The 27,956-nt window shown below is 38.3% G+C and overlaps 1 protein-coding gene across 3 annotated transcripts in view; it reads right to left on the bottom strand.

Annotated features, from left to right (window-relative positions):
• Positions 1 to 27,956, bottom strand: part of LOC127418384 (protein unc-13 homolog B-like) — a 69,160-nt gene that overhangs the window by 17,490 nt on the left and 23,714 nt on the right. For 2 of the 3 annotated variants that reach the window (XM_051659042.1, XM_051659050.1), the window contains exons 11-22: positions 26,125 to 26,288; positions 22,810 to 22,960; positions 21,594 to 21,662; positions 19,730 to 19,819; positions 19,149 to 19,289; positions 16,905 to 17,095; positions 16,733 to 16,818; positions 14,524 to 14,650; positions 14,151 to 14,247; positions 13,264 to 13,407; positions 11,868 to 11,945; positions 11,577 to 11,654 (exon numbers count right to left, since the gene is read on the bottom strand). In XM_051659042.1, coding sequence (XP_051515002.1) covers positions 11,577 to 11,654; positions 11,868 to 11,945; positions 13,264 to 13,407; positions 14,151 to 14,247; positions 14,524 to 14,650; positions 16,733 to 16,818; positions 16,905 to 17,095; positions 19,149 to 19,289; positions 19,730 to 19,819; positions 21,594 to 21,662; positions 22,810 to 22,960; positions 26,125 to 26,288 — 1,416 coding nt within the window. Of the gene's footprint in view, positions 1 to 2,968; positions 2,990 to 3,957; positions 3,985 to 6,875; positions 6,906 to 8,383; positions 8,405 to 8,621; positions 8,649 to 8,833; positions 8,873 to 9,113; positions 9,135 to 11,576; positions 11,655 to 11,867; positions 11,946 to 13,263; positions 13,408 to 14,150; positions 14,248 to 14,523; positions 14,651 to 16,732; positions 16,819 to 16,904; positions 17,096 to 19,148; positions 19,290 to 19,729; positions 19,820 to 21,593; positions 21,663 to 22,809; positions 22,961 to 26,124; positions 26,289 to 27,956 lie in introns of all 3 variants that reach the window. The other variant, XM_051659033.1, reaches the window with a different exon arrangement.

Genomic DNA, 27,956 nt, shown 5'->3' with positions numbered 1-27,956 from the left:
TATTTCAGTAATTCAACTCAAATTGTGAAACTCGTGTATTAAATAAATTCAATGCACACAGACTGAAGTAGTTTAAGTCTTTGGTTCTTTTAATTGTGATGATTTTGGCTCACATTTAACAAAAACCCACCAATTCACTATCTCAACAAATTAGAATATGGTGACATGCCAATCAGCTAATCAACTCAAAACACCTGCAAAGGTTTCCTGAGCCTTCAAAATGGTCTCTCAGTTTGGTTCACTAGGCTACACCATCATGGGGAAGACTGCTGATCTGACAGTTGTCCAGAAGACAATCATTGACACCCTTCACAAGGAGGGTAAGCCACAAACATTCATTGCCAAAGAAGCTGGCTGTTCACAGAGTGCTGTATCCAAGCATGTTAACAGAAAGTTGAGTGGAAGGAAAAAGTGTGGAAGAAAAAGATGCACAACCAACCGAGAGAACCGCAGCCTTATGATTGTCAAGCAAAATCGATTCAAGAATTTGGGTGAACTTCACAAGGAATGGACTGAGGCTGGGGTCAAGGCATCAAGAGCCACCACACACAGACATGTCAAGGAATTTGGCTACAGTTGTCGTATTCCTCTTGTTAAGCCACTCTTGAACCACAGACAACGTCAGAGGCATCTTACCTGGGCTAAGGAGAAGAAGAACTGGACTGTTACCCAGTGTTCCAAAGTCCTCTTTTCAGATGAGAGCAAGTTTTGTATTTCATTTGGAAACCAAGGTCCTAGAGTCTGAAGGAAGGGTGGAGAAGCTCATAGCCCAAGTTGCTTGAAGTCCAGTGTTAAGTTTCCACAGTCTGTGATGATTTGGGGTGCAATGTAATCTGCTGGTGTTGGTCCATTGTGTTTTTTGAAAACCAAAGTCACTGCACCCGTTTACCAAGAAATTTTGGAGCACTTCATGCTTCCTTCTGCTGACCAGCTTTTTAAAGATGCTGATTTCATTTTCCAGCAGGATTTGGCACCTGCCCACACTGCCAAAAGCACCAAAAGTTGGTTAAATGACCATGGTGTTGGTGTGCTTGACTGGCCAGCAAACTCACCAGACCTGAACCCCATAGAGAATCTATGGGGTATTGTCAAGAGGAAAATGAGAAACAAGAGACCAAAAAATGCAGATGAGCTGAAGGCCACTGTCAAAGAAACCTGGGCTTCCATACCACCTCAGCAGTGCCACAAACTGATCACCTCCATGCCACGCTGAATTGAGGCAGTAATTAAAGCAAAAGGAGCCCCTACCAAGTATTGAGTACATATACAGTAAATGAACATACTTTCCAGAAGGCCAACAATTCACTAAAAATGTTTTTTTATTGGTCTTATGATGTATTCTAATTTTTTGAAATAGTGAATTGGTGGGTTTTTATCAATGAATGTTTGTGGCTTACCCTCCTTGTGAAGGGTGTCAATGATTGTCTTCTGGACAACTGTCAGATCAGCAGTCTTCCCCATGATGGTGTAGCCTAGTGAACCAAACTGAGAGACCATTTTGAAGGCTCAGGAAACCTTTGCAGGTGTTTTGAGTTGATTAGCTGATTGGCATGTCACCATATTCTAATTTTTTGAGATAGTGAATTGGTGGGTTTTTGTTAAATGTGAGCCAAAATCATCACAATTAAAAGAACCAAAGACTTAAACTACTTCAGTCTGTGTGCATTGAATTTATTTAATACATGAGTTTCACAATTTGAGTTGAATTACTGAAATAAATGAACTTTTTCACGACATTCTAATTTGAGATGCACCTGTATATAATATACATAATTATGCATTATATAAATAATATATGCAAGTTATTTTACTGTGAAAATTTGAAAATGAGGGTTATGAGAAAAACTTTCACAGTGGCTCACGTTTATGCAAGACCCTGCATGGTTAAGCACTAAAAACCAGGTGAACACGCCTGCCACTGTGAATGAACTTCTCTCATAGCGCTCATCCACTGCCACTGTATTGAAAAGACTGGCTCTGATATTTATTTTAAAAATCTCTTTGTGTTCTGCATAAAAAAGAAAGTCATTTTGGTTTGAAACGTCATGAGTGCGAGTTAGGGATGGGCGATACCACTTAATTTCTTTTCAATCCGATACCAATAAATTCAAGTCCAATAACGCTGATTCCGATACCAATACCGATCCTTCTATTAAATAGGTTTTTTTGCGATTTCTTGGGATAAAATGGATAATTTAAATATTATTTTTAGTCATAATTCGTCATAATTTTTTTTTTCTACATTTGTGTGCCTCAACAGAAAATTATTAGACTTCCGTTTTGTTTACCCTTAGAATAATTAACCATGGTTTCACTACAGTAATATAGTTTAATCTTGGTATTTAGTTAAACCATAGTTACCAAACCAAAAAAAAAAAAAAACATGGTTACTACAATATTACTGTAGTAAAAGCATGGTTAACTATTTTTTAAGTTACTTATTAACAACAATTACACAAACTCATAAGAAATGTCACCTTTAGATATGTTGTTATTTTAGCATGAATTTACTCCACAAAAGCTGTTTCTCTGATTTTCTATTATTACCTCAACGAGGCACTAATCCCTCTTGTTTGAATGAGCTTGTGATGGTGGAAGTGCTTGTCTGCTTGTGTCTTTCAGCATTCACGTTAAGATGAGCAGAAGAAGAAATAGTTCCCATCCTGCACAAGTTATTTGCTAATATACAGTAGCCTAATCCTTTTTATTTCACTTTGAAGCTTATGATAATTGTTCATGTTCATGGTAACCAAATAATAATATCCCTAGTTTAAAAAAAAAAGAAAAGTTAGAATCGATATTTTTGTGTGATGATAGATATTTTTGATACAACAGCAGTATCGGAAGTATCGATACTTTAGGATCAATCTGCCCATCCCTACTGACAAAATTTTCATTTTTGGGTAAATAAAACTTTTATAATGCATTATATAGGCTACAACCAAAGTGCTACTTCAGCTGCACACACCTTTTCCTTTCTAGCAACAGACTGTAAAAAGAAAGAAAACAGGTAACAAAGAAACAAAAAGTAAGAAAAACAAAAACAGAGTTTATGAAGCTACCTGATGCAAATATGCACATACAGTAGATGAAATAAAAAGAAACACTTTTGCATACAAAACTGAATGGACGAAAGGATCAATCTAGGATAAATCTACTGGATAATTAGAAACTACTTCACTAAGACTGTCATACATCAAACTAAACCATTAGCTCACATAAACCCACCTTCTGCTTGTCGAGCTGTGCATATAGAGGAAAGGAAAAATGATAAAACAACAGTGAATGACGGATGGATAAATGAAAAGGGGTGTGGGTGAAGGGAGCTGGGTTTTTCAACATGGGCAGCAAAACAGAAACAGCTTATGAACTATGCCTAAGAGAATTCAAGGTGATGTGTTTCTCTCTCTCTCCATCTATATTTCTTTCTCTGTATCCTACCTACACCCTCAAACCCTCATATACTGTATACATAATTTTTTTGTTTACAAGGGAGACAGATAGACTAGCAATACCTGACTCACTCAGCAACACCCACACACACACACACACAAACACACATCAATCAACTGCTTCTGTATTTCTTATATTTCATATTATGTTGAGTATCATGTGGTAGCTGTTTTTAGTGGGATTCAAAGTTGTGTCATCCATGAGGGCCCCACAGCCTCTGACCCAAGGTTAATCTAGAAAGAACTATACACTTATTGCCCTGAAAATACTGGGTCCTGGAAAGTCATTCAGTTGCACCTTCAAAATAGAACTGACATTAAACTCGAACAAACTGACCAAATGACAACCACAGATAACATACACAATCTAACTCTGACAGGAGCATAAGAAACAAACAGCATATGACCGGTGAAAGGTCCACAGGAGACAAACACTGAACAAACAGGGTTTGGAAAAGAACACATCATATAATGTTAAAAGGGGACTTTGTTGGTCAAAACCAACCTTATTCTCCTTCTCTTTGTTGTCAATCTACAAATAAAAAAAAAAAATATAAGATTTTAAAATTATAATCCAATACACTAACCAATGAACACAATAATATGTTGAAAGCAGAGTCAACATACAAAGTTTTTCTTGATTTGAATCTGTTAACTCCAAACCCCACTATTAAAATAAATAAATAAATATCAATCAGAAACACAAACAGATTAATAACCTATATCATTTACCTATAGGATTAGCTCTGTTTAAAGGTGTCATATTGTATAGGTTTATTGTTTAATTAAATTATATTTTCTGTATTTTCATAATGTAAGTAAAGCATTTTGCCCCACAATAGTCATGACAGTTTTTCACCCACTCTCTAACCCTTAGAATTAAACAGGGCATTATTTGCTGCTGTGCCTTCAAGACTTACAGTTCCTGCTCCATCATTCAATAACAGCCTTTTTTATTTTTTATTTTTTTGCAAAGTCTGCATTAGATTGAGAAAGGTTCACAAAAAAATCCATACTAATATACAGTTGTGCTCCAAAGTTTGCATACCCTGGCAGAAATTGTGAAATTTTGGCACTGATTTTGAAAACATGACTGATCTATTTAAGGATAGTGATCATATAATTAATCACATATTAATTAATTAATATGAAGCCATTTATTATCACATAGTTGTTTGGCTCCTTTTTAAATCATAATGGTAACAGAAATCACCCAAATGGCCCTGATCAAAAGTTTACATACCCTTGAATGTTTGGCCTTGTTACAGACACACAAGGTGACACATACAGGTTTAAATGGCAATTAAAGGTTAATTTCCCACACCTGTGGCTTTTTAAATTGCAATTAGTGTCTGTGCATAAATAGTCAATGAGTTTGTTAGTTCTCACGTGGATGTACTGAACAGGCTAGATACTGAGCCATGGGGAGCAGAAAAGAACTGTCAAAAGACCTGCGTAACAAGGTAATGGAACTTTATAAAGATGGAAAAAGATATAAAAAGATATCCAAATCCTTGAAAATGCCAGTCAGTACTGTTCAATCACTTATTAAGAAGTGGAAAATTTGGGGATCTCTTGATACCAAGCCAAGGTCAGGTAGACCAAGAAAGATTTCTGCCACAACTGCCAGAAGAATTGTTCGGGATACAAAGAAAAACCCACAGGTAACCTCAGGAGAAATACAGGCTGCTCTGGAAAAAGACGGTGTGGTTGTTTCAAGGAGCACAATACGACGATACTTGAACAAAAATGAGCTGCATGGTCGAGTTGCCAGAAAGAAGCCTTTACTGAGCCAATGCCACAAAAAAAGCCCGGTTACAATATGCCCGACAACACCTTGACATGCCTCACAGCTTCTGGCACACTGTAATTTGGAGTGACGAGACCAAAATAGAGTTTTATGGTCACAACCATAAGCGCTATGTTTGGAGAGGGGTCAACAAGGCCTATAGTGAAAAGAATACCATCCCCACTGTGAAGCATGGTGGTGGCTCACTGATGTTTTGGGGGTGTGTGAGGTCTAAAGGCACAGGGAATCTTGTGAAAATTGATGGCAAGATGAATGCAGCATGTTATCAGAAAATACTGGCAGACAATTTGCATTCTTCTGCATGAAAGCTGTGCATGGGAGGCTCTTGGACTTTCCAGCACAACAATGAACCTAAGCTCAAGTTGACCCTCCAGTGGTTACAGCAGAAAAAGGTGAAGGTTCTGGAGTGGCCATCACAGTCTCCTGACCTTAATATCATTGAGCCACTCTGGGGAGATCTCAAACGTGCGGTTCATGCAAGATGACCAAAGACTTTGCATGACCTGGAGGCATTTTTCCAAGACGAATGGGCAGCTATACCATCTGCAAGAATTTGGGGCCTCATAGACAACTATTACAAAAGACTGCACGCTGATGCTAAAGGGGGAAATACACAGTATTAAGAACTAAGTGTATGCAGACTTTTGAACAGGGGTCATTTCATTTTTTTCTTTGTTGCCATGTTTTGTTTTATGATTGTGCCATTCTGTTATAACCTACAGTTGAATAAGAATCCCATAAGAAATAAAAGAAATGTGTTTTGCCTGCTCACTCATGTTTTCTTTAAAAACGGTACATATATTACCAATTCTCCAAGGGTATGCAAACTTTTGAGCACAACTGTATGTTGCACAAACTAAGTCGGACTGAAATGATCAGGCACATCAGTCACTTTTTAAAATGGATGTGCAGAGCTGCTACACACAGCCAGCACAAGATTTGACACACACACACAAATATATAATATTTTACATAATATTTTAAAATGAAGACTTTACACAACTCGAAAACAAATTAAACACAGAACATTCCTCTCTGATGAGATCTTGCTCCAGTTCAGGTGCAAAATCCTATTAAGGCACCATGACCATAAAATCGAAAGCACATGGTTCCATTTACAGCACATGGCGCTACATTTAATTATATGGTCGCGATTAACAGGTAAATTAAGTTTTAATGCACATAACATAGTGTGACTGCAATCTAAGTGCCCATCTTTATAATTTTTTAATTATAATTTTTTATAATTTAATTATAATTTTATTTATTACACATTTGCACCTACACAGTGAAATCCTTTTTTTTTCACATATCCCAGCTAAGCTGGGTCAGAGTGCAGGGTCAGCCATGATACAGCGCCCCTGGAGCAGATAGGGTCAAGGGCCTTGCTCAAGGGCCCAACAGTGGCATCTTGGCGGTGCTGGGGCTTGAACCCCCGACCTTCTGGTCAGTAACCCAGAGCCTTAACCGCTGATCCACCACTGCCCGATTCTGCCCATCTGCTCTATCGTGTCACCTTTTATCTTAAGCAGAGTGAGTAAGGTAACCAAACAGATAAATATCTATCAGCTCAATTTTAAAGCATCCCTAACATCATCTCTCAACATGCGTACCTCTGCTCCTTCCAAATCCGAACAGCCAGACTGATGGGAAAAAACGTGAACACAGTGGTCAGACAAAACAGGTAACCATAAATAAAGAGACAAACCAACCAAACATTGATACTGAAAAATAAAAAATACAGACAAGATGTATTCAAAAAGTTAATGCAGCTAACCAGAGTAGCTGGTCACCAACATTCAGTATGTTGTTTTTTGGAAGTTGGTCCTCAGCATGGGTTGCCAGTTTGCTGGTGACCCCACCAAGCTTCTTAACTAGCTTAATCAGCCAACCTTCTTTGGGCTATTAAACTGCATGGCTATGCTAGCTCACCAACACCAACCAGAATTAACTAGCCAAGACAATGGAAATGTATGTTGTATAAACTGGTCTTTTTAGCAGGATATGCTGTTTTTCTGCATTTACAGATGAAGATTTACAGTGATTTGACTGCTGGAGGTCACCAAGTTACTGTTCTGTTCGTTGCTGGTAAGCATTCCTACTCGACTGTAGAATCCAACTGTATTAGGAGGTAGATCATGTAAGCTTCAATGTCTGCACGGGCAGTAGTTGCTGCATCACATTGCTGCACGTTTGCATAAAGTTGAACTCTGCTTAAAGGGATAGTTTACCAACAACAACAAAAAAAACTCTCTCTTCATTTACTCAACCTCATGCCATCCCAGGTGTGTATGACTTTCTTTTGCAGAACACAAACAAAGGTTTTTAGAAGAATATCTCAGCTCTGTAGGTCCATACAATTCAAGTGAAAGGTTAATAAACTTTAAAACTCCAAAAGGCAGATAAAGGCAGCATAAAAGTAATCCATACATTTATTTAATCCATGTTTTCTGAAGTGATCTAATTGGTTTTGGGTGAAACTAGACCAAAATATAAATCTACTATAAATTCACAGTCAGCAGTCTCCTTGGCGATCATAAATTCAAGCTCGATTACATTTCCTAGTGCCATCTAGTGCTCTGTGCATGCATCAAGTACTAGGAATTGTAATCAAGCTTGAAATCATGAACATGCCTACAGACTGCAATGGCAAAATTTACAGTAAAAAATGAGTTACATTTTGGTCCGTTCGCACCCAAAACTGATTGGATCACTTCAGAAGACATGGATGAAACCACTGGATTCTTATGGATTACTTTTATGCTCTCTTTATGCGCTTCAACATGATGGCCACCATTCACTTGCATTGTATAAACCTACATAGCTGATATATTTTCCTAAAAATCTTTGTTTGTGTTCTGCAGACGTTCCTCATTCACATCTGGGATGATATGAGGGGAGGCAAATAATGAGAGAATTTTCATTTTTGGGTGAACTATCCCTTTAACCTTGGTTACATCAGAAACAGTGTCTATCACTTGGGTTTCCTTAAATTAACTAATTAAAAATGAAGGATTTCTGGTTGCTTCATCAGCATGAACAGCACTTTATGATCATTCATATGTTTCATAAAGACCTTCATACAGAAGCAGATCAGTTGAGACATATGCCTGTTTCTCACCTTGACATCTGAGTCATCTGACTGGTAACCAAATAGAAAGAGTGAGATGAGTAATAGAAATGTTAGGTAATGACAGAATTGTTTCACTGCCTGGTTGATTTGCACTAAATAGCTTTGCAAAAAACCCCCCAAAAAAACACACACACACACACACACACACACACGCACACGCACACGCGCGCACGCACGCACACACTTATGGAATCATACACTCTTCTCGACTGCACTGTGTACAGACCTCATTGCCTTCATCATCAGTAATGGCCTGAGCAGAGAAAGACCAAAAGAAACAAAATTTGTGACCCTGGTAACTTCTAGATATTGAGAAAAATGAGCTTCACTGGCACACACATAAAAAATGGTTTATGTTACTAAAGTGTAATTAAATGTGGCACACACACACACACACACACACACACACACACATGCACGCGCTCTCTCCTAACACACCTCCTCTTCATTGTCCTCAGGCTCCTCCTCAATCTCCAGCTGGGAGTGATAGGAAAGATCAAAGTTAAAGTGGTTTTAGAGATGTCGTATATATGTACTACCCATTAACAATATGGAGGGATGCACTATATGGGCTGAACTAAGGTGATGCTACAAGGGCGCATCCATCTAGTGAAAGGGTCTAAATATCTACATAAATAACACATATGGACACAACAACTCACACACAAACACACACAGGTTAGGGATTGTGCATCTGAAAATTCTTCTCTCCACCTACCCGCTCTTCCTCAGCAGTGTACTACGTAAAAAATACACACATGGTTAGTTCTGCTGGCATTCACACTCACCACAAACATAAATACAACCAAAAAACAAAAACTTTTAGCATCAGACTAAAGTCAAAGAATGACATTCCCATGTTTACCAGAAGATGATTCCTAACAGACATTAAACATCCAGTTCAGAGTCCATCCCAAATATATCAAGGACAAAGTAAACCACATGACAGGCCTGTAGGCCCATCTCCCATATAAACAAATTCTAATTTCTCATCCCTGCTGACAACAACAGCATAACTGGTTAGCAGCATATGTTGTGTTTCAGCTGCTTATCCCTAAGTTTTGGTGGTGAACAATATAGTTATGCTGGTCCATCCTGTTAGGCAATCAAATTGTTTTAGCCATTCACCAGAGCTGCAAAAGCCATGTGACTACTCCGGAGCCACAGGAAAATGATGACAACATCAAAGGCAACACACAAGGAAAAGTCCATTTCCCATTTTAGGAGCCCTACAAAAACTGGCACAACATCTACTAAAACATAATGAAATACTGGTGTTAGAATACAAGGCTAATTTTGAATGGCAGTCAATGGAGAAAGATGCTTTTTTTGGAAGGTGTAGTTACAGCATTTACCAGTAGAGGCCAAACCTTGACCCCTTAACCAAACTAGTGTTATTCAGCAAAAACCAGCCTGTATCAGCATGGAAATTTATGCTGGCTAAGTTCTTCTTTTTAGCAAACTTTCAACTAGTTAAAACAAAAGGCAGTGTGCTAAAAAGTGTCTGGAGTATCCCGCCATGGCTTTTTCCTATGTAAATTTCATATTCGTCTCCTAACCATTTCAGGTCACAACAGTATTTTCTGCTCCCAACTTTTAGCAACAGCGCTCCGCCGATATTGACTCTCCAGCGCCATGGCAGAAGATTGATGCCCAAGTTGTGAACCTGCAGTTTGAATTGAATGTGATGAGATAAAGAGTGTGTGCTGTGAAATAAAAAAAAATTAAAAAAAAATAAATAAATAAATAAAAACACTCAAAACAGAAGTCTTTCTGTTGCATTGTTGTAGGGCTGAACAATCCATCTAAATAAATTCTAAATAAATACATGACCTTATGTGAAAATTAATCCGCAAAGTGTGCAGCTCTGTTCTGAGCACACGTAAGTGGTTCTGGGCTCTCTCCACAAATTACATCTCGTGCTCAGAATAACAGATGTGTAGTGTTCGATTTGGTTTGGTAACGTGCACTGAGCGTATTATTTTTAGAGCGCTCCAAATTCACTTTAATTGGCCACCGTTGAAAGTTCCTGAAGTTTTAATCCAAAATAAAGGTTTTAACCAGATCCCATAGCAATGCCCACAAGTTTAAGGGATAGTTCACCCAAAAATGAAAATTCTCTCATCATTTAATCAACCTCATGACATCCCAGATGTGTATGACTTTCTTCTGCAGAACACAAACGAAGATTGTTAGAAGAATGTATGGACCTACAAAACTGAGACAATTCAAGTGAAAGGTGAAAAGTCCAAAAAGCAAATAAAGGCAGCATAAAAGTAATCCAAACGACTCCAGTGGTTAAATCCATATCGTCAGAAGCAATATGATAGGTGTGGGTGAAAAAAAGATCAACATTGAAGTCTTTTTTTTTTTCTATAAATTCTCCTCCCTGCCCAGCAGGTGGTGATATGCACAAAGAATGTGAATCACCAAAAACAAAAGAATATGAAAGTTTAGATTTATAGTAAAAATGAGCTTAAATATTGATCTGTTTCTCACCCACACCTTTCATATGAACATATGCTTCTGAAGATATTAATTTTACCACTGGAGTTGCTGCCTTTATGTACTTTTTGAACCTTCAAAGTTCTGGCCTCCATTCACTTGCACTGTGGAACTACAGAGCTGAGATATTCTTCTAAAAATATTTTTTGTTATCTGCTGAAGAAATAAAGTCATACACATCTGGGATAGCATGAGGGTGAGTAAATGATGAGAGCATTTTCATTTTTTGGTGAACTATCCCTTTAAGAAATTATTGAGAATTTTTACTTGTATAATAATAGTTATAATAATACAATTGTAATATATTTCTATAATTTCTTACTGTAATAAAAACACCCATTATTATTATTCAGTATTATATTACAATTATATAATATTCAAGTGGGTTCTAAAAAATAATGATGGAAATTGGGCGTCCCCATCACAAAGAGCAAAGTCTAATGAATCCTTGACTGAATGAACTGTAGCTAGCTACAGATACATTTTTGCAATACATTTTTTGTTATTCAATAAATGTAAACATTAAAATGTTACTAATATATAATATAAATATAATAAATAATAAACTGTATAATATAACATAAAAAAATATAATACATTATTTCCCCTGCTGCAAGAGCCGAATTCTGTAGAAAATGCTGTGTCACAAGCTATTATTACTTCATGTTCCACTCACCTGTTTGGCCCCCATAGATTCAAACATCTTTTCCAACATCACACGCATCTGTTGAACGTTATTCATCAACACACAGGGCTGTAGAAGATGGAGGGAATGAAAAAGAAAAGGAAAGAAGAGAGAGAGAGAGAGAGAGAGAGAGAGAGAGAGAGAGAGCTTAGAGAGCAATTAGAACTAACAGTTCTGTTATGTTAGCAGACATAATTTGTTCAGCCACAATAAAAACTTTGGTACAAAAATAGTGTTCGTTTAGTCTGTACACTATGAAATACTGTTTTTGTTAACACTTACGGTCTTCTCTTTCTCACAGTAGGAAGAGAAGCTCTTGCTTAGAATAGTACAATACTGCAGGAGCACTTTGGTGATAGTCTGAAAGGGAAAGGAAAAGAAAGAACATACATTACACCTAAACATAATGTAGAGTAAATTAACCACACATTGTACTGATCTGCTAATCTGGAATGGCAGATAAATTGACTGTTGTTGAAATATTTCATGGGCAGATGCATTAAGCTCCTGTTTTGTTCCCCTATATAGACCTTAATATGCAGATTATTGGAAAAGTAATAGAAAAAAAAAAGACAAAAAGGTGTTGATCATGGCAGAGAATTTCATTAAAGATACAATTAAAGTATTATGTCGATATGAGATATTCACTTTTTTAAAACCTGGGGAGCTGCCTCCGTAGGCAGCATTGCAGTATAAGTGTGCTTCTGACGTAAAAGCTGTTCCAAAAGGAACACAATTATTTACGTTTTGGTTTAATATTAAGGCAAGATCCCATGTATCCTTTGCAGAGAAAAAATGAATCCAATATGGAAGACAAAGTAAGAGAAAAAAAGATAAATATAATTAATTCAGTACTGAAAAGTATCAATAAAAATTGCTTAATTTAATAAAAACTATTTTACCTTATATTTGTGTGTATATTTATGCTTTTTGGAGGATCATGCAGTTAAGACACACTCAAGTAAAATCAATTAAGTCTAGTCTCCTGTGCACTTCTTGAACGATGCACCGAGTTTCTTCCTAAGTAGAGCATTTAAAATGATTACATTTTGAGGTTACATTTTAGTTAAGATGCTGCCTTAAAAGGCAGCTGCCTATGTTGGTAGAAGACAGAGAGACAGCTGGCTAGCTTTTGGAACAGAGCCATTTATTCACTGTCCACACTAAAACCTAATTAAAACATAAAAACATTTCAGCATGCACAGTACAAAACTTGTGTAAACTTCTGCAAAGATGAAACTGAGTCAGTTGTGCAAGTTAAAAATGACTCACAGGTTAAAAAAAGATGGTTTAAAGACATGTATTCTCTTTGTCAGCAGCTTTTCTTGCCTCCATTCTCTACAATCTTTCTTTCTCTTTCTGAGTCTCTGACAATTTCTCAAAAACTGTCTCTCTCGTATAAATTTAGTGTATAACAGTATTTCCTTGAGAATGCTGTTTTTCCAGTGAGGATGTCCCCCATCCACACCCTCACAGTTAAGTACACAAAACTTGTGAGTGCGAGTCTTTTTGTGTGATTCAATTTGAATATGAATTTCAGACTGCAAGCTCATAACTTAAGTGAAAAATAATTTATTTTGCGGTGGCGCTGTAGATTCAGGACCGGCAGAGCACCGCCATTGAAGAGTATTGCAAGAAACGCTGGTATACAATGTAGTTTAGGTTTGCTGGTCTGCACCTTGGCAAAACGTCGGTTATATTGGGCTAAAACAGCAGGATTGGGACAGTCTAGTTTCTTGATGATCTCAAAGCTCTGGTTGAGCTGAGTGAAGATGTCCACCACCGAACTGGAGAACAGAGCATGTTCAGATGTCTGCTGGAACTATTGAAAAGACAGGAGAAAATATCAATTTTCAAAGGTCAAAGGGTCTTAGAAATGCTTAAGAATACATTTTTACTACTAATTTGTCATTAAATTGATGCTTTTATCAAAGCAATCAACAGAACATTTTCACAAGACACTCCTTTGCATATAAAATGCAAATGTGTAAACCCACAACAGAAGAAAACTAATCTAAAAGGACAAAACGGTGTGTTGATTCTTCATAATGAGCTGATTTATGATATTGTGATTTTAAAAACCAGCAGATGTTGAGATGATCATGTTATGTAAGTAAACACACTCAAATGATAGCTTATGGATCACCATTGCAGGTTGGTGTTCACAACTGGCATTCTAGCTTGTGTTGTTTATAGGTCACAAGTGATGCCATATGGATGGTACCAAAGGTAACCTTCCATTTACCAACCACTAGGCTATTCCACCCCTAGTGGTAGTGGTGAAGTTCAGTGCAATTAAATGTAAGATTCCAGATGTCTATACTGTAACAGAGAGGTCCCAGGGTACCTCTATACTTCTTCGAAACTGGTTAGTAAACAATAAAAAACCACCACTTAAAACATTCTGACATTTGAAGTCCATTATGTTCCTCTAATGGGGAAATACAGAGCAAGCGAACATTTGTTTGACAAGACATTGTTTTAAAGCCTAGCAGACCAACAGCAAATGAGACACATTTAATAGAGAGGGGACCACACAAAAAGGTTTTAGTTTCTGAATCATACTCCCTCTCTTTTATCTCTCTCAAGAGCTCCATGCATAAATTCCATTGACACTCCCTCATTCTCAGCCAGCCATTGCAGAACAAATGACAGAAACCACCTACATTTGGGAAATAAAGAAGTATATAGAGAAACAGGAGGAAAAAACAAGAAGGCAAAGAAGGAACAAGAGGTCAAGAATGTTTAAGCAATAGAGAGAAAGTTTCTGTTTGTACTGAAGATTAGCAAAGACTATTTTGACATTGTTTAGTGATGAATGTATATGAATGAGAGCCTAAAAACTACACAAAAGAAGGACTAACAGCAGAATATTTGAAGGATAAGAAAAAACTTTAGCCAAAGACTCAGTAACAGAACTAGAAGTGGCATGACTCACGATGGGTACTCTGGGATGACGTTGGAAAAGGCAGGCAGGTCATGGGCATATTCGTTGTAGAGCCATTTAACTTTGAAATGCAGATTCATGTAGTCCGCAGTTTTACACAACCTCAGCTTGTCATGCTCTGTGGAAACAACAGGTATGAGTCGTCACGTTTTACTTTGCTTGACTCACGGCAGAATAATGAGACCTTAAGTTATGTCACGATTTTCTTCCAGCCACTCTACTGTAAACATGTACACCAGAGTATGCGAGCATTGTGGAGTGTAAGCGAGTTGCACAATTTTGCCTGGAATGAGAAGCGTTTTTGAGAGTGGGAGCGTCAGTGTTTTTTCTCGATCCAAAATGTCGATACCGCTCCATCAGGAGCAGAAGAGAAGTTAACGCGTAATGCAACTGCATATCAGCAAGAGTTCACCACCATGTGCAGTGTTAATAGACAACAATACCTTATTCACAGCAGCACCATCTTTGATTTTTGATGGGAATGACAATGAGGCTGTGATGGATAGATGTAGGCCGAGTTCAGAATGCATACTACCATACTACTATTACAATTTCTGCCATAGACATATATAACAGAGTAGTAATAATAGTATGGGTAGTATGCCATTCCGAACGCAGCCGTACAGTCTCTTCAATTGGCTATACTGCAGTTTAAAGTGGTTTTGGATTGTTCCGTGGACAAAACATTGAATAAACATATTTCCAAGAACATTAAGTACACAAAAAACTCCAGGCAATATAAGTTGTGGAAAATCAGATGAGATCTAGGATCTTTTTACAGGTTTATACCGTGCGTGCCATTGAAGAGATGGTAAGTCTATCCCTTACAGCCTTGTTGTCATTCCCATTAAAAATCAAAGATGGTGCTACTGTATATAAGGTCTATTAGCAGTCAGAAAGGGGCTGTTCAGACAGCATGAGCTCTTGGTTAAAAAAAAAGCCCAATGAATAAAACAGAATGAAACAGGTGTCAAGAGACGCATTTTTTTTGACTATTTCTTTACTTCACTCACATACTCAGATTTACACTCTTCCTGTGTCAACACATTTATTCTTCCACCGGTCTAAATATCGTACTGCTTTATTGTCTGACGGTCTCCAAATGTGTTCACTTAAGGAAGCTAATGCTATCTAAAAAATGATAATGAAATGCATTTCACACACACACACACACACTTTGTCACTTGTATGTCTTACCGGTGTAAAAATCAAGTCTGTGAATATGAAATGAGGCAGAGGCTATTATCAAAAGAAAACGAGGAAGGAGAGAAGGCAGACATGAGAAATGAAGAACACTTGAGAAAGACGGGAAAAAAGGTGCAGGTGTGCAATGAAAAGATGGTGGCATCAAAAAGAAAAGATCAATTTGTCAATGAGGAGTCTATATACTAGCTGTAGTTTCCTCCTACTCTGCAGATCTAAAGTAAAATCAGAGGGTTCTATTCTCCAACTCTGCTGAGGCAATGAGAGAGTGGGGATTTAAGACCAAAAGAGCGCCTTGAACCTTTAAAGGGGTCATATCATGGAAAAACAGGATTTGCTTTGCTCTTTTGAAATAAGAGTTTGGTGCATATACATTCTGACTTTCACAATGCAAAGCTGCCTACCAAATCCACCCAGACCATTTATTGAAACTAAGCTGCGAAATCATGTCAATCACAAACATTTATGGAAGTGACATCACATGAGCATATTAGCATATTTATATATTAATGCATATTTAGTATTCAGCAACATGGCTTACCCAGTTTGGACCCAAAAACACATGTGACCGGTAAGCACAGTTACTCATTTCACATGCAAAGAGTTAATCATAACACAGCTTATTTACATAGAAGTCTTAAAGCCTAACATTATAAGTGGTAAAACAAAATGCTAAAAAAAAAAGAAATAAAAAGTGTAGAATATGGCCCTTTTAAGGGAACAAGCTGTCTAGCACATAACAGATTATAATTATCTCAAAGAAAAATGTCCACTTCACAGTCTCATGACCCAAAAAGGCCTTATTTGACCTTTACCATTCTTCCAATGTCTGAGGGTGATGTGTTGAAGGACTGATGTCCGAGAAAGAAAAATAAAACAAAGGAGAGATCAAGTGAAGTTTAGGAGTAAACACAAATTAATTTGTGGCACACAGACATACAAATCAATTCACAAACAAGCATATACACACACACACAAATATTTGCATTCTCCATACCTTCCAGGGCATACTTTATGTCCTGAGCAAAAAGTGTCCACATCACTTCAGCGCTGACCTTCCCCACATTCAGCTCCTGAGGAAACCTGCATAAGATAAGCACAAAAAGTTAAACCTAACAATTTAACTAGCCAGTGTGTCTGATATTGTGCTTATCCGTGCATTTACTCACTGGTTTATTGTAGGGTTGTAGGAGTTCCTGTCCTCCTCTATGATGGACACTATTAAGGTGATGAGTTTGGGCCAGAAGTCCAGGTTCTGGATACTTGGTCCTTGTTCCTCCATGGTAGCATTTTCCTCCTCTTTCTCTTCCTCCACCTCTTCTTCATCCTCCTCTCCCTTGTTCTTTTCTTTTGGGTTCTGCTGTAAAAACAGAACAGAGGGAACTTAAAGGAATATTCCGAGTTCAATAAAAGTTAAACTCATTTGACAGCATTTGTGTAGAAATATTGATTGCCACAATTTATTTTGACTTGCCGCTCCTTTTCTTTAAAAAGCGCAAATATTTAGGTTTCAGTGAGGCACTTACAATGGAAGTGAATGGGGCCAATCCGTAAACGTTAAAATACTCACTATTTCAAAATTATAGCAACAAAACAAACAATATGCGTGTTAACATGATTATAGTGTGATAAAATTGCTTACATTTCTGTGTAAAGTTAAAGCCAATTTTACACCTTCATTGCATTGATGATGTAATGTCAACAAACCCTAAAATGACTGTAAAAATAAAGATTTAAACAACATTACAGCTCAAATAATACATGAGTTTAAACCAAACATTTTATGTAAGTGCTTTTATAAAATTATAAACTACACATTTCGGCCTTTAAACCCTCCAAAACTGGTTCCATTCACTTTCGTTATAACCTCGCTGTAACCTAGGCTGTCTCTCGTTTGGAAGGCTGCATGCTAGGTAGGACGCGTCCTTTGAAGGCTGCAGTATACCGAGCGTCCTCCTTTAAACAAGTCTCGTTTAAATGAGACGGCCTTCGTAGGACAAACGGAAACGTAACGTAACATGGTTGCAAATACATTTTGCAGGTGTACTTTTAGTCTAATACTTTATTTTAATGATATATTAATATAATAATACATATTATATACTCTGCATTCATCTACTGACATACTTCAACCGGGGAATTAAAATTTCATTTAATTTTAACATCATATTTGCGGGCAAATTGGCATTTTTTTTTTAGACATTTCCGTTGAAGCAAAGAATTGTGGGTTGTGAGTGCCCACGAATTCCTCCGAATTCCCGTGAAAGCAGGTCACATTCGAAGGCTGCATTCGAAGTGTCCTACTCGCTTTTCTGAAACGAGACAGGCTCGATGACGTATGCGGCCGACAAATGCGACCTTGGCCCTAGTGTGACGAGGAGGAGGGCGGGGCTGGGCCGTGACTACGCACGGCTAATCAGCTGAGGAGGGGGATAAGTGCAGCGGGATGCGGCAGTTTGTGAGAGAGCCACACGCAGCTGCCGTGTGTGCCTTTGTGTTGTGTGTCTTTTTGTTTCATTAAATATTATTTTGACCATTCAGCCAGTTCCCGCCTCCTCCTTTCCCATTTTAACCTTTTTACATTGGTGCCGAAACCCGGGAAGGAGGAGGGATGAGCTGTCGCGGAGTCCTCGTCACACCTAGATTTTAGCTTTTTTTTTTAAGAAAAGGAGGGATGAGTCAATATTCCTTTAACCAAAAGGAAACAACAGGGACCTTTAGACCTGTGTGATCAGCTTTTATATGAAATATTAAAGTCTTTTTCACAACATTTCATTGTGGAGACCATTAGAATCTGAATTAGATTCTAAATAAATTCTGATTGGTGATTGCCCGTTTAAAGGTTTCCAGGGCATTGCTATTCTGTTGCTAGGGTGTTCTGGTTGGTTGCTAGGTGGTTACTTACTAGCCCAAGACACAAAACCCCACCCCCAAGCCTCTGTGACATCCTGGTCCCTACACTTGGCTTGGTTTCCACCACAATGCAAGTCTATGGGATTTTCTTTTTGATCCCTGTTTTATTGTATTCTAAATGAAAATCGTAAATGTGATCGCTTAGAAAAGTAAAAGGTAGCATTCTTATCAGCAGCAGAAATGCACGGACGGATGGATGAATTAAAAGTCTACAAATAAAACCCAAGATGATACTAATGATTCACATGGGCCTAACCTGTGAACAAACCTGGTAACTATGGTAACATATGATATGTAAAATATCATTCAATGGAGGTGGCTTTTGCTACCACCCTTGAGTCATTCACCCAAAACAAACACAACAAATTCAACTCCTGATGTGAGATAATGTAAACAGAAACATCTGTGCTTGAACATACTGTCATACAAATATTGGAGCATATGTATTTGTATGCATACAAACACACCTGTGTAAGAAGAGAGTGTGAATATTTACTCACAGACTCTGCAGCTGGCTGGAACTGCCTGTTGTACAACTCTTGGCAGTTGTTAAAGATGTACTGGTATGTAGAATTGAGGCAGGCTTTCACACAATCCCTGACCACGTGAGCCGCACGTGGAGGAGACTGCAATTCCAAGACCTGAACACAGAGGACACCACAGAAACAAGTAGCATTACATTGTACATTTATTTCAACAGTAACATTTTGCTTGGGCACACAATGACACACTCTCTCTTGCTCTACTTCAATCTAAATGGTATAACTCAAGCTAACAAACAGAAAGCTGTCTGATCCATAGTGACAAATCTCTATTATGAAAACTGGAACAAAATTCTCTCTCTTCCAGCACAAAGAAATCAATCTTCATCTCAAACCTTCTATTGTCCTTTCCTCCTGCACAACTGAGCGTCCACTCAAGACTGTATGAATCACAGTTGAATCACTTGTCTCTACTGGATCCTTCACTCAAAATCTAAGTATTACAAATGAGACCTACATCCCTGTAACTCCCAAACTAACAATAAAACAGGTGGGGGGGCAATACATTATGTCAATGTTTCATCTTTAAATTGTCTCACCTTCAGTCTGAAGAATGTAATGCTAGTTAATAAATCCACTGTGGATTTAAGATCAGCCAGACGAGATTTACTGCTTGCTGGAAAATTATTCTGGAGAGACAAAACATCACAGGAAGCTTGTGTGAGAAGTACCTTCGTAAAATGGCTACTTGAGAAGTAGCAGTCATTATAAAAGTGCCAATTATATACAGTACATACACAGATAATGTAGGAGAGGCCGGGGCTAGTTGTCACACTTTTTACTCTGATTATTTCTCAAGGTGGGATTATTTTTGAAAGCCAGTTTCCGTGTAGACACTGAAAAAGTTTAACATTTCCACTGTTGTTGCCCAGTAAAAAAAAAAAAAAAAAATGGTATAATTCATTTAAAGAAAAATTCCAGGTTCAACACAAATTAAGCTCAATCAACAGCATTAGTGGCATAATGTTGATTACCACAAAAATTTATTTTGACTCATCCCTCGAAAGGTTACAGTGAGGCACTTACAATGAAAGTGAATGGGGCCAATTTTTGGAGGGTTTAAATGCAGAAATGTGAAGCGTATAACTTTAAAAAACACTTACATTAATTATTTTGTTAAAACTAATGTATTATGAGCTGTAAACCTGCTTATATAATCATTTTTATAGTCGTTTTAGGGTTTGTACATCATCATGGCTGTGAGGAGGCCGGCGAGGAATGAGGATCTAAACACAGCTTTTAAATGGAAACCAAAGAAACGAAACAAAACATGGGAAACCAAGCACAGAACATGACAACACATGTGAAGACTAACAAAGAAACCAGGGGAAACAAGGGCTTAAATACAAATGGGGAAACGAGGAACACCTGGGGAAAACAATCGGGGAAAACCAATCATGAAAAGCAACTACAAAGGACTACAAAATTAACAGGAACGGGGAACTAAACAAGATTTTCAAAATAAAAGTCTAAGCAAAAACACAGGGAATACGTAACACTGGCAATGAAGTTGTAAAATTGGCTATAACTTTACACAGAAAAGGTTAGTAAGCAATTTTATCACAATAAAATCATGTTTAATATGCATACTGTATTTTAACGTTTATGGATTGGCCTCATTTACTTCCATTGTAAGTGCCTCACTGGAACCCAGATTATTATTATTATCTTTAAGAAAAGGAGGAGCAAGTCAAAATAAATTTTTGTGGCAATCAACATTATGAGACAAATGCTGTAGATTGAGCTTAACTTGTATTGAACCCGGAATTTTACTTCAACAAACACATTTTGGGACAGCATGCTCCTATTGGGCGAGTTTGTCACAATGGGAACCTACTGATTTATTTGGCAATGATTTGAGAATAATGTCTTTGTTGAAATAAGAAATACTTTGTTGAAATAGGAAATACTTTCTAAAGTAAACAACTTGTGAAACAGCAAAAATGGAAAGATATGAAATAAATCTCAAAACATTTTTTGAGCCAACAGAAATTGTAATTGAAGAATTGTTTAAAATTGGAAAATTTAACAAACAGGTGACAACTTGCCCCAATATCAATATGCCAACTTGACAATTATGCTCCCTTCTTGTGCTTCTTCTACCTTCATTATTTTGTTATATAAAAAGTGTGGTTTTATTGTGTTCACCTATTTACACAAGAGTTATTTGAAAATTATGACTTTGGAATTTTGGTTGAGGATATAATTCAATGTAATTCCAATTTAAGAGGATTTTGAACAAGTTGTTTGAAGCCAACATACAAATCCACTGCTAGAGCAGAGAACACAAGCAATTGTGTAATTGAATTTTTAAAGTGACTATTCCCCAAGAGCAATTTTTGATTAAGTTAAGCCTGTTTAGATAAATTTTAACTTGTGAATGTAGAACATAAAAATACCTACTCTGTATGCTGACAGGTCAATGCGGAGAGAGTTATGGAGCTGATCCAGGAGTCTAACAAACCGATCTTTCTGTTTTAGCATATGAAAAGAAGGCGACAAGTTAATGGTGGATAGGATCAAAAGAAAGACTCTTCATTCTTGGTCAGTTATAACTGTAAATGAGACAGAAGTTGTGCTTGTACAGTATGTGCATAAAGGCAGTGTACGTTTTAGTTACAGAGTCAGAATACAATTAAACAGTAATAACTACAAACACTCCCTACAATTTTCAACACCACAGGTGTGTTTCTCTTCTACCAATCTTCTTCTGAATTAAATCTATACCTCAGGCCATGGACACAAAACAGTAAGCCTTATGACTCATACACACATACTGTACACACAGGAACAAAGATCAGAGGCATACTCTTGAATAAATCCTGCTCATAACAATGAGAAAATGCTAACTTGATTGGGAAGCAAAGGGTCAGGGAGCTGACAACATTTCACATATTCGGGGTGTTGTATCTTTTTTTATATCACACAAAATGCTGTGTATGGGCATGTCTCTTTCAGCAGAATGGCCCAGTACAAAGAGGGAAAGGAAGGATTTTAGGTGTTTATTTTGCTTTGATAGAATCAATTTGATAAAATCAACATGATTTTCTTCAGTCTATTACTCTCAATGACTTCAGGATTATACAATCGTTTTTTTTCCCCCTCCCCTTTTCTCCCCAATTTGGAATGCCCAATTCCCAATGCGCTCTAAGTCCTCACGGTGGTGTAGTAGCCTCAATCCGGGTGACAGAGGACGAATCTCAGTTACCTCCGCATCCGAGACCATCAATCCATGCATCTCATCACGTGGCTTGTTGAGTGCGTTACCGCGGAAACATAGCACGTGTGGAGGCTTCACGCTATTCTCCGCGGCATCCACGCACAACTCACCATGCGCCCAACTGAGAGCGAAAAACCACATTATAGTGACTACGAGGAGGTTATCCCATGTGATTCTACCCTCCCTAGCAACCGCTCCAATTTGGTTGCTTAGGAGACCTGGCTGGAGTCACTCAGCACGCCCTGGATTCGAACTCGTGACTCCAGGATTATACAATCTTGACACAACACCTACAGACCTAATTATGTAAAGTGACTGAACCTTCTAATTTTCCCCATAATGAGATATAACATAGGGAGTTATTATTCATGTTGGTGGGACTATACTGCCTAGCGTTACCCCAAAGTTGGAGGCAGTGAAGCGGTCACAAGCAGAGACATTGGTGACTGTGGTGGGATGAGCGCAGAATGCATTGATGTTGGCCAGGAGCGTGCTCATCACTGCAGGGACACCAGGCAACATGTACTTTGACGACAGACATGCAAAGTGCCTACAAGTTGGCAGAGAGGGAAACAGGGGAAGTGGATTATTACAATGGCTATGCAATAGTACTAAATCGCTCTCATCAAGAATATCTGATGATCAGTTCCTTTAATAAAATTTAAATATATTGATATAAATAGTCTGTCAAGTCCTTTTATTGCGATTCTCTGCTTTTTAATAAAATCATCACACAAGTCCTTCTATTTAATACATTAAGTGTCTGTCCCATTCAGTTTTGCATTTATTGCATTTATATAACAACAATATTACTTTTACGTTTCTGAATACCAATACAAGTTTTTAATAACTAATGCTGATGGCAATATCTACAGAGCAGGGTGTCTGATATAATACGGAAATATATATTTTACACAAAATTTAAAAATTCACTAAAATTATTGGCAAAAAAGAAAATGTGCATTATTCTTTGACATGGCACATTTTAGATTGACATACTGTTGCTGGCACAGTTATCTTAAAATGACTAAATATTAGCTTTTAATCAACCTGGTTGATATATCAGTCTCTCACTATTGCTGAATCTAAGCAGTCAGTCCATTTAAACACTTATTTTAGTAAAAAGAAAAAGAAAAAAAACACTCTTAAACCTCATCATTGATGTACAGTGTTTATTAATAGCATAAAGTAACACTAGCTGGGTTTCCATCCATATATTTTTAAGCACATTTTGGGATATCGCATAAAAACTGCTCGATGGAAACATTAAGAATAAAATCTCCAAAATGCACATAAAAAAACATATACTCTCGCTTGAAGTGGATAAATATTTTATTCGATAAGAAGAAATGCGTATAAACTACAGTGCATCCGGAAAGTATTCACAGCGCTTCACTTTTTCCACATTTTGTTATGTTACAGCCTTATTCCAAAATGGATTAAATTCATTATTTTCCTCAAAATTCTACAAACAATACCCCATAATGACAACGTGAAAGAAGTTTGTTTGAAATCTTTGCAAATTTATTAAAAATAAAAAACGAAAAAAATTACATGTACATAATTATTCACAGCCTTTGCCATGACACTCAAAATTGTGCTCAGGTGCATCCTGTTTCCACTGATCATCCTTGAGATGTTTCTACAACTTGATTGGAGTCCACCTGTGGTAAATTCAGTTGATTGGATGTGATTTGGAAAGGCATACACCTGTCTATATAAGGTCCCACAGTTAACAGTGCATGTCAGAGCACAAACCAAGCCATGAAGTCCAAGGAATTGTCTGTAGACCTCCAGACATGATTGTATCGAAGCACAGATCTGGGGAAGGGTACAGAAAAATTTCTGCAGCATTGAAGGTCCCAATGAGCACAGTGGCCTCCATCATCCGTAAATGGAAGAAGTTTGGAACCACTAGAACTCTTCCTAGAGCTGGCTGCCTGGCCAAACTGAGCGATCGGGGGAGAAGGGCCTTAGTCAGGGAGGGGACCAAGAACCCGAAGATCACTCTGACAGAGCTCCAGCATTTCTCTGTGGAAAGAGGAGAACCTTCCAGAAGAACAACCATTTCTGCAGCACTCCACTAATCAGGCCTGTATGGTAGAGTGGCCAGATGGAAGACACTTCTCAGTAAAAGGCACATAACAGCCCGCCTGGAGTTTGCCAAAAGGCACCTGAAGGACTCTCAGACCATGAGAAACAAAGAATGAACTCTTTGCCCTGAATGGCAAGTGTCATGTCTGGAGGAAACCAGGCACCGCTCATCACCTGGCCAGTACCATCCCTACAGTGAAGCATGGTGGTGGCAGCAGCATGGTGGTGGCAGCATCATGCTGTGGGGATGTTTTTCAGCGGCAGGAACTGGGAGACTAGTCAGGAATCGAGGGAAAGATGAATGCAGCAATGTACAGAGACATCCTTGATGAAAACCTGCTCCAGAGCGCTCTGGACCTCAGACTGGGGTGAAGGTTCATCTTCCAACGGGACAACGACCCTAAGCACACAGCCAAGATAACAAAGGAGTGGCTCCGGGACAACTCTGTGAATGTTCTTGAGTGGCCCAGCCAGAGCCCAGACTTGAACCCGACTGAACATCTCTGGAGAAATCTGAAAATGGCTGTACACCGACACTCCCCATCCAACCTGATGGAGCTTGAGAGGTCCTGCAAAGAAGAATGGGAGAAACTGCCCAAAAATAGGTGTGCCAAGCTTGTAGCATCATACTCAAAAAGACTTGAGGCTGTAATTGGTGCCAAAGGTGCTTCAACAAAGTATTGAGCAAAGGCTATGAATACTTATGTACATGTGATTTTTTGTTTGTTTTTTTTTTCGTTTTTTATTTTTAATAAATTTGCAACTATTTCAAACAAACTTCTTTCACATTGTCCTTATGGGGTATTGTTTGTAGAATTCTGAGGAAAATAATAAATTTAATCAATTTTGGAATAAGGCTGTAACATAACAAAATGTGGAAAAAGTGAAGCGCTGTGAATAATTTCCAGATGCACTGTATAATGGAAACACGTTTACCGAATAAACTCCTATTGAATTTATTAGGAATACAAGATGTGCATCAAAATTCATGTGACTGAATGACTCTTTCATAACTGAACTAACCAGTTGACCAATCATCGCATCTGAAATGTTGCTTTGGTCATCCTGAAATAACAGTGTGTAGAAAATCCAAAGCCTGCATAGAGTTTGCAGAGCAAATAAGTTCAACACAAACTTGAACTGTGCCGAAGAGCAGGTTTATTGACTTTTGAAAAATATATTTTAGATCCACACGGCAAAGACATGAGGAAGGAGGACCGCGCACACATAGTGCTCCCAGAAGCCCCGTTGCTCACAGACATGAGACAAGTTCTTCTAGAGTGTTTTGTCTGTGTGCTCTAAACCACAAGTATTTTAATAATAACAGAGTCACAGTGGCTACAATTTCTCCGTAAGTGACAATTTTGTTCTTTTGAACACATGGGATGGAACCACGGCTTTATTCACACATTGTTTTTGTAATATATATTTTTTTGGCATAAATTATATTCGCAACTTGGATGGAAACATTGCAGATGTGAATGTATTGGCTTGCTTTAATAACACGTGACCACGAAAATGTTGCCTACAAACATCCCCTGTCAACAGCAAAGGACCTAGGGTCCAGAGACATTTACAAATTCCCAAATATACACAAATTCACAAAGCTCCAGGGCTTACGTCATGGCTTGATAGATGGATTCTATTCCGTAGCGCATGGCAAACTCATCTACAATGTCTTGAGCAACCTCATCAAAGTAGACCTTCCAGGCATCATCTCCACGTGCTGCAGGCAGCTTCACCATGCCCTGTCCTTCAGTGTCAGTTATGTAGTGAAAGATATTCTACAAACAAAGAGAAAGAGCTTTTTGAGTGACTTTAAAATATAATTTGTGTGTTTGTTTCTGAGAGAGAATCTACACTGGAGTTCTGTCTTTTAGTCCATGTCTCTTAGCTTTGAGGCCATCTACGCTAGTGTACTCCTAAATGTTGATCAAATTCACTTTTAGCAGATATGCATTTAAAATTTACAGTCTTTCTCCTCTCGAAAAATGGACAAAAAATATTGATGACTCAGCCTGCACTACACAGATTTTGGTCCAACCAAATGCTTTTTAGACTGAGAATGCCCCACCCCCTAATACCACCTGCAATGATTAGCCAAGTCGCAAAACATGGTTCGTTGCTGTGACTTTACTAAAGCATGTTGGCCATTTAAAAAAAAAAAAGGGGGGATAAGCCATTCAATATTTGTCAAAGTCTGTCTCCCTCATTCACTGAGCTACCCAGGCCCCCAGAGTTTCCAGACATTTCTGGAGGGAATGGCCCTAGCCCTCACCCTCCAAGCCAACAGGTCCCAGACATGCTCATTGGGATTGAGATCCAGGCTCTTCGCTGGCCATGGCAGAACACTGACATTCCTGTCTTGCAGGAAATCATGCACAAAATGAGCAGTATGGCTGGTGGTACTGTCATGCTGGAGGGTCATGTCAGGATGAGCCTACAGGAAGGGTACCACATGAGGGAGGAGGATGTCTTCTCTGTAACGCACAGCGTTGAGATTGTTTGCAATGACAACAAGCTCAGTCCAATAATGCTGTGACACACCGCCCCAGACCATGACAGACCCTCCACCTCCAAATCGATCCCGCTCAAGAGTACAGGCCTCGGTGTAATGCTCATTCCTTAGTCCTACCATCACTCCTGGTTAGACAAAACCGCAACACATCAGTTAAGAGCACTTTTTGCCAGTCCTGTCTGGTCCAGTGAAGGTGGTATTGTGCCCATAGGCAACGTTGTTGCCGGTGATGTCTGGTAAGGACCTGCCTTACAACAGGCCTACAAGCCCTCAGTCCAGCCTCTCTCAGCCTATTGCGGACAGTCTGAGCACTGATGGAGGGATTGTGCGTTCCTGGTGTAACTTGGGCAGTTGTTGTTGCCATCCTGTACCTGTCCAGCAGGTATGATATTCGGATGTACCGATCCTGTGCAGGTGTTGTTACACGTGGTCTGCCACTGTGAGGATGATCAGCTGTCCTTCCTGTCTCCCTGTAGTGCTGTCTTGGGCGTCTCACAGTACGGACATCGCAATTTATTGCCCTGGCCACATCTGCAGTCCTCATGCCTCCATGAAGCATGCCTAAAGCACGTTCATGCAGATGAGCAGGGACACTGGGCATTTTCTTTTGGTGTTTTTCAGAGTCAGTAGAAAGGTCTCATTAGTGTCCTAGGTTTTTATAACTGTGACCTTAATCATCTTTAAGCTGTTAGTGTCTTAATGACCGTTCCACAGGTGCATGTTCATTAATTGTTTATGGTTCATTGAACAAGCATGGAAAACATTGTTTAAACCCTTTACAATAAAGATTTGTAAAGTTATTTGGATTTTTACAAAATTAACTTTAAAATACAGTGTCCTGAAAAAGGTACGTTTCTTTTTTTGCTGAATTTACTTTTTTGTGTGAAAACATTTAAATAGGTTGTAAATTGTCAACCAAAGACTGTATGTGTAT

This window comes from Myxocyprinus asiaticus, chromosome 3 (assembly GCF_019703515.2).
Source record: "Myxocyprinus asiaticus isolate MX2 ecotype Aquarium Trade chromosome 3, UBuf_Myxa_2, whole genome shotgun sequence".
Classification (NCBI taxonomy): domain Eukaryota; kingdom Metazoa; phylum Chordata; class Actinopteri; order Cypriniformes; family Catostomidae; genus Myxocyprinus; species Myxocyprinus asiaticus.
The sequence above is the reverse complement of the archived record's forward strand: the minus strand, read 5'-3'. Positions and strand labels throughout refer to the sequence as shown.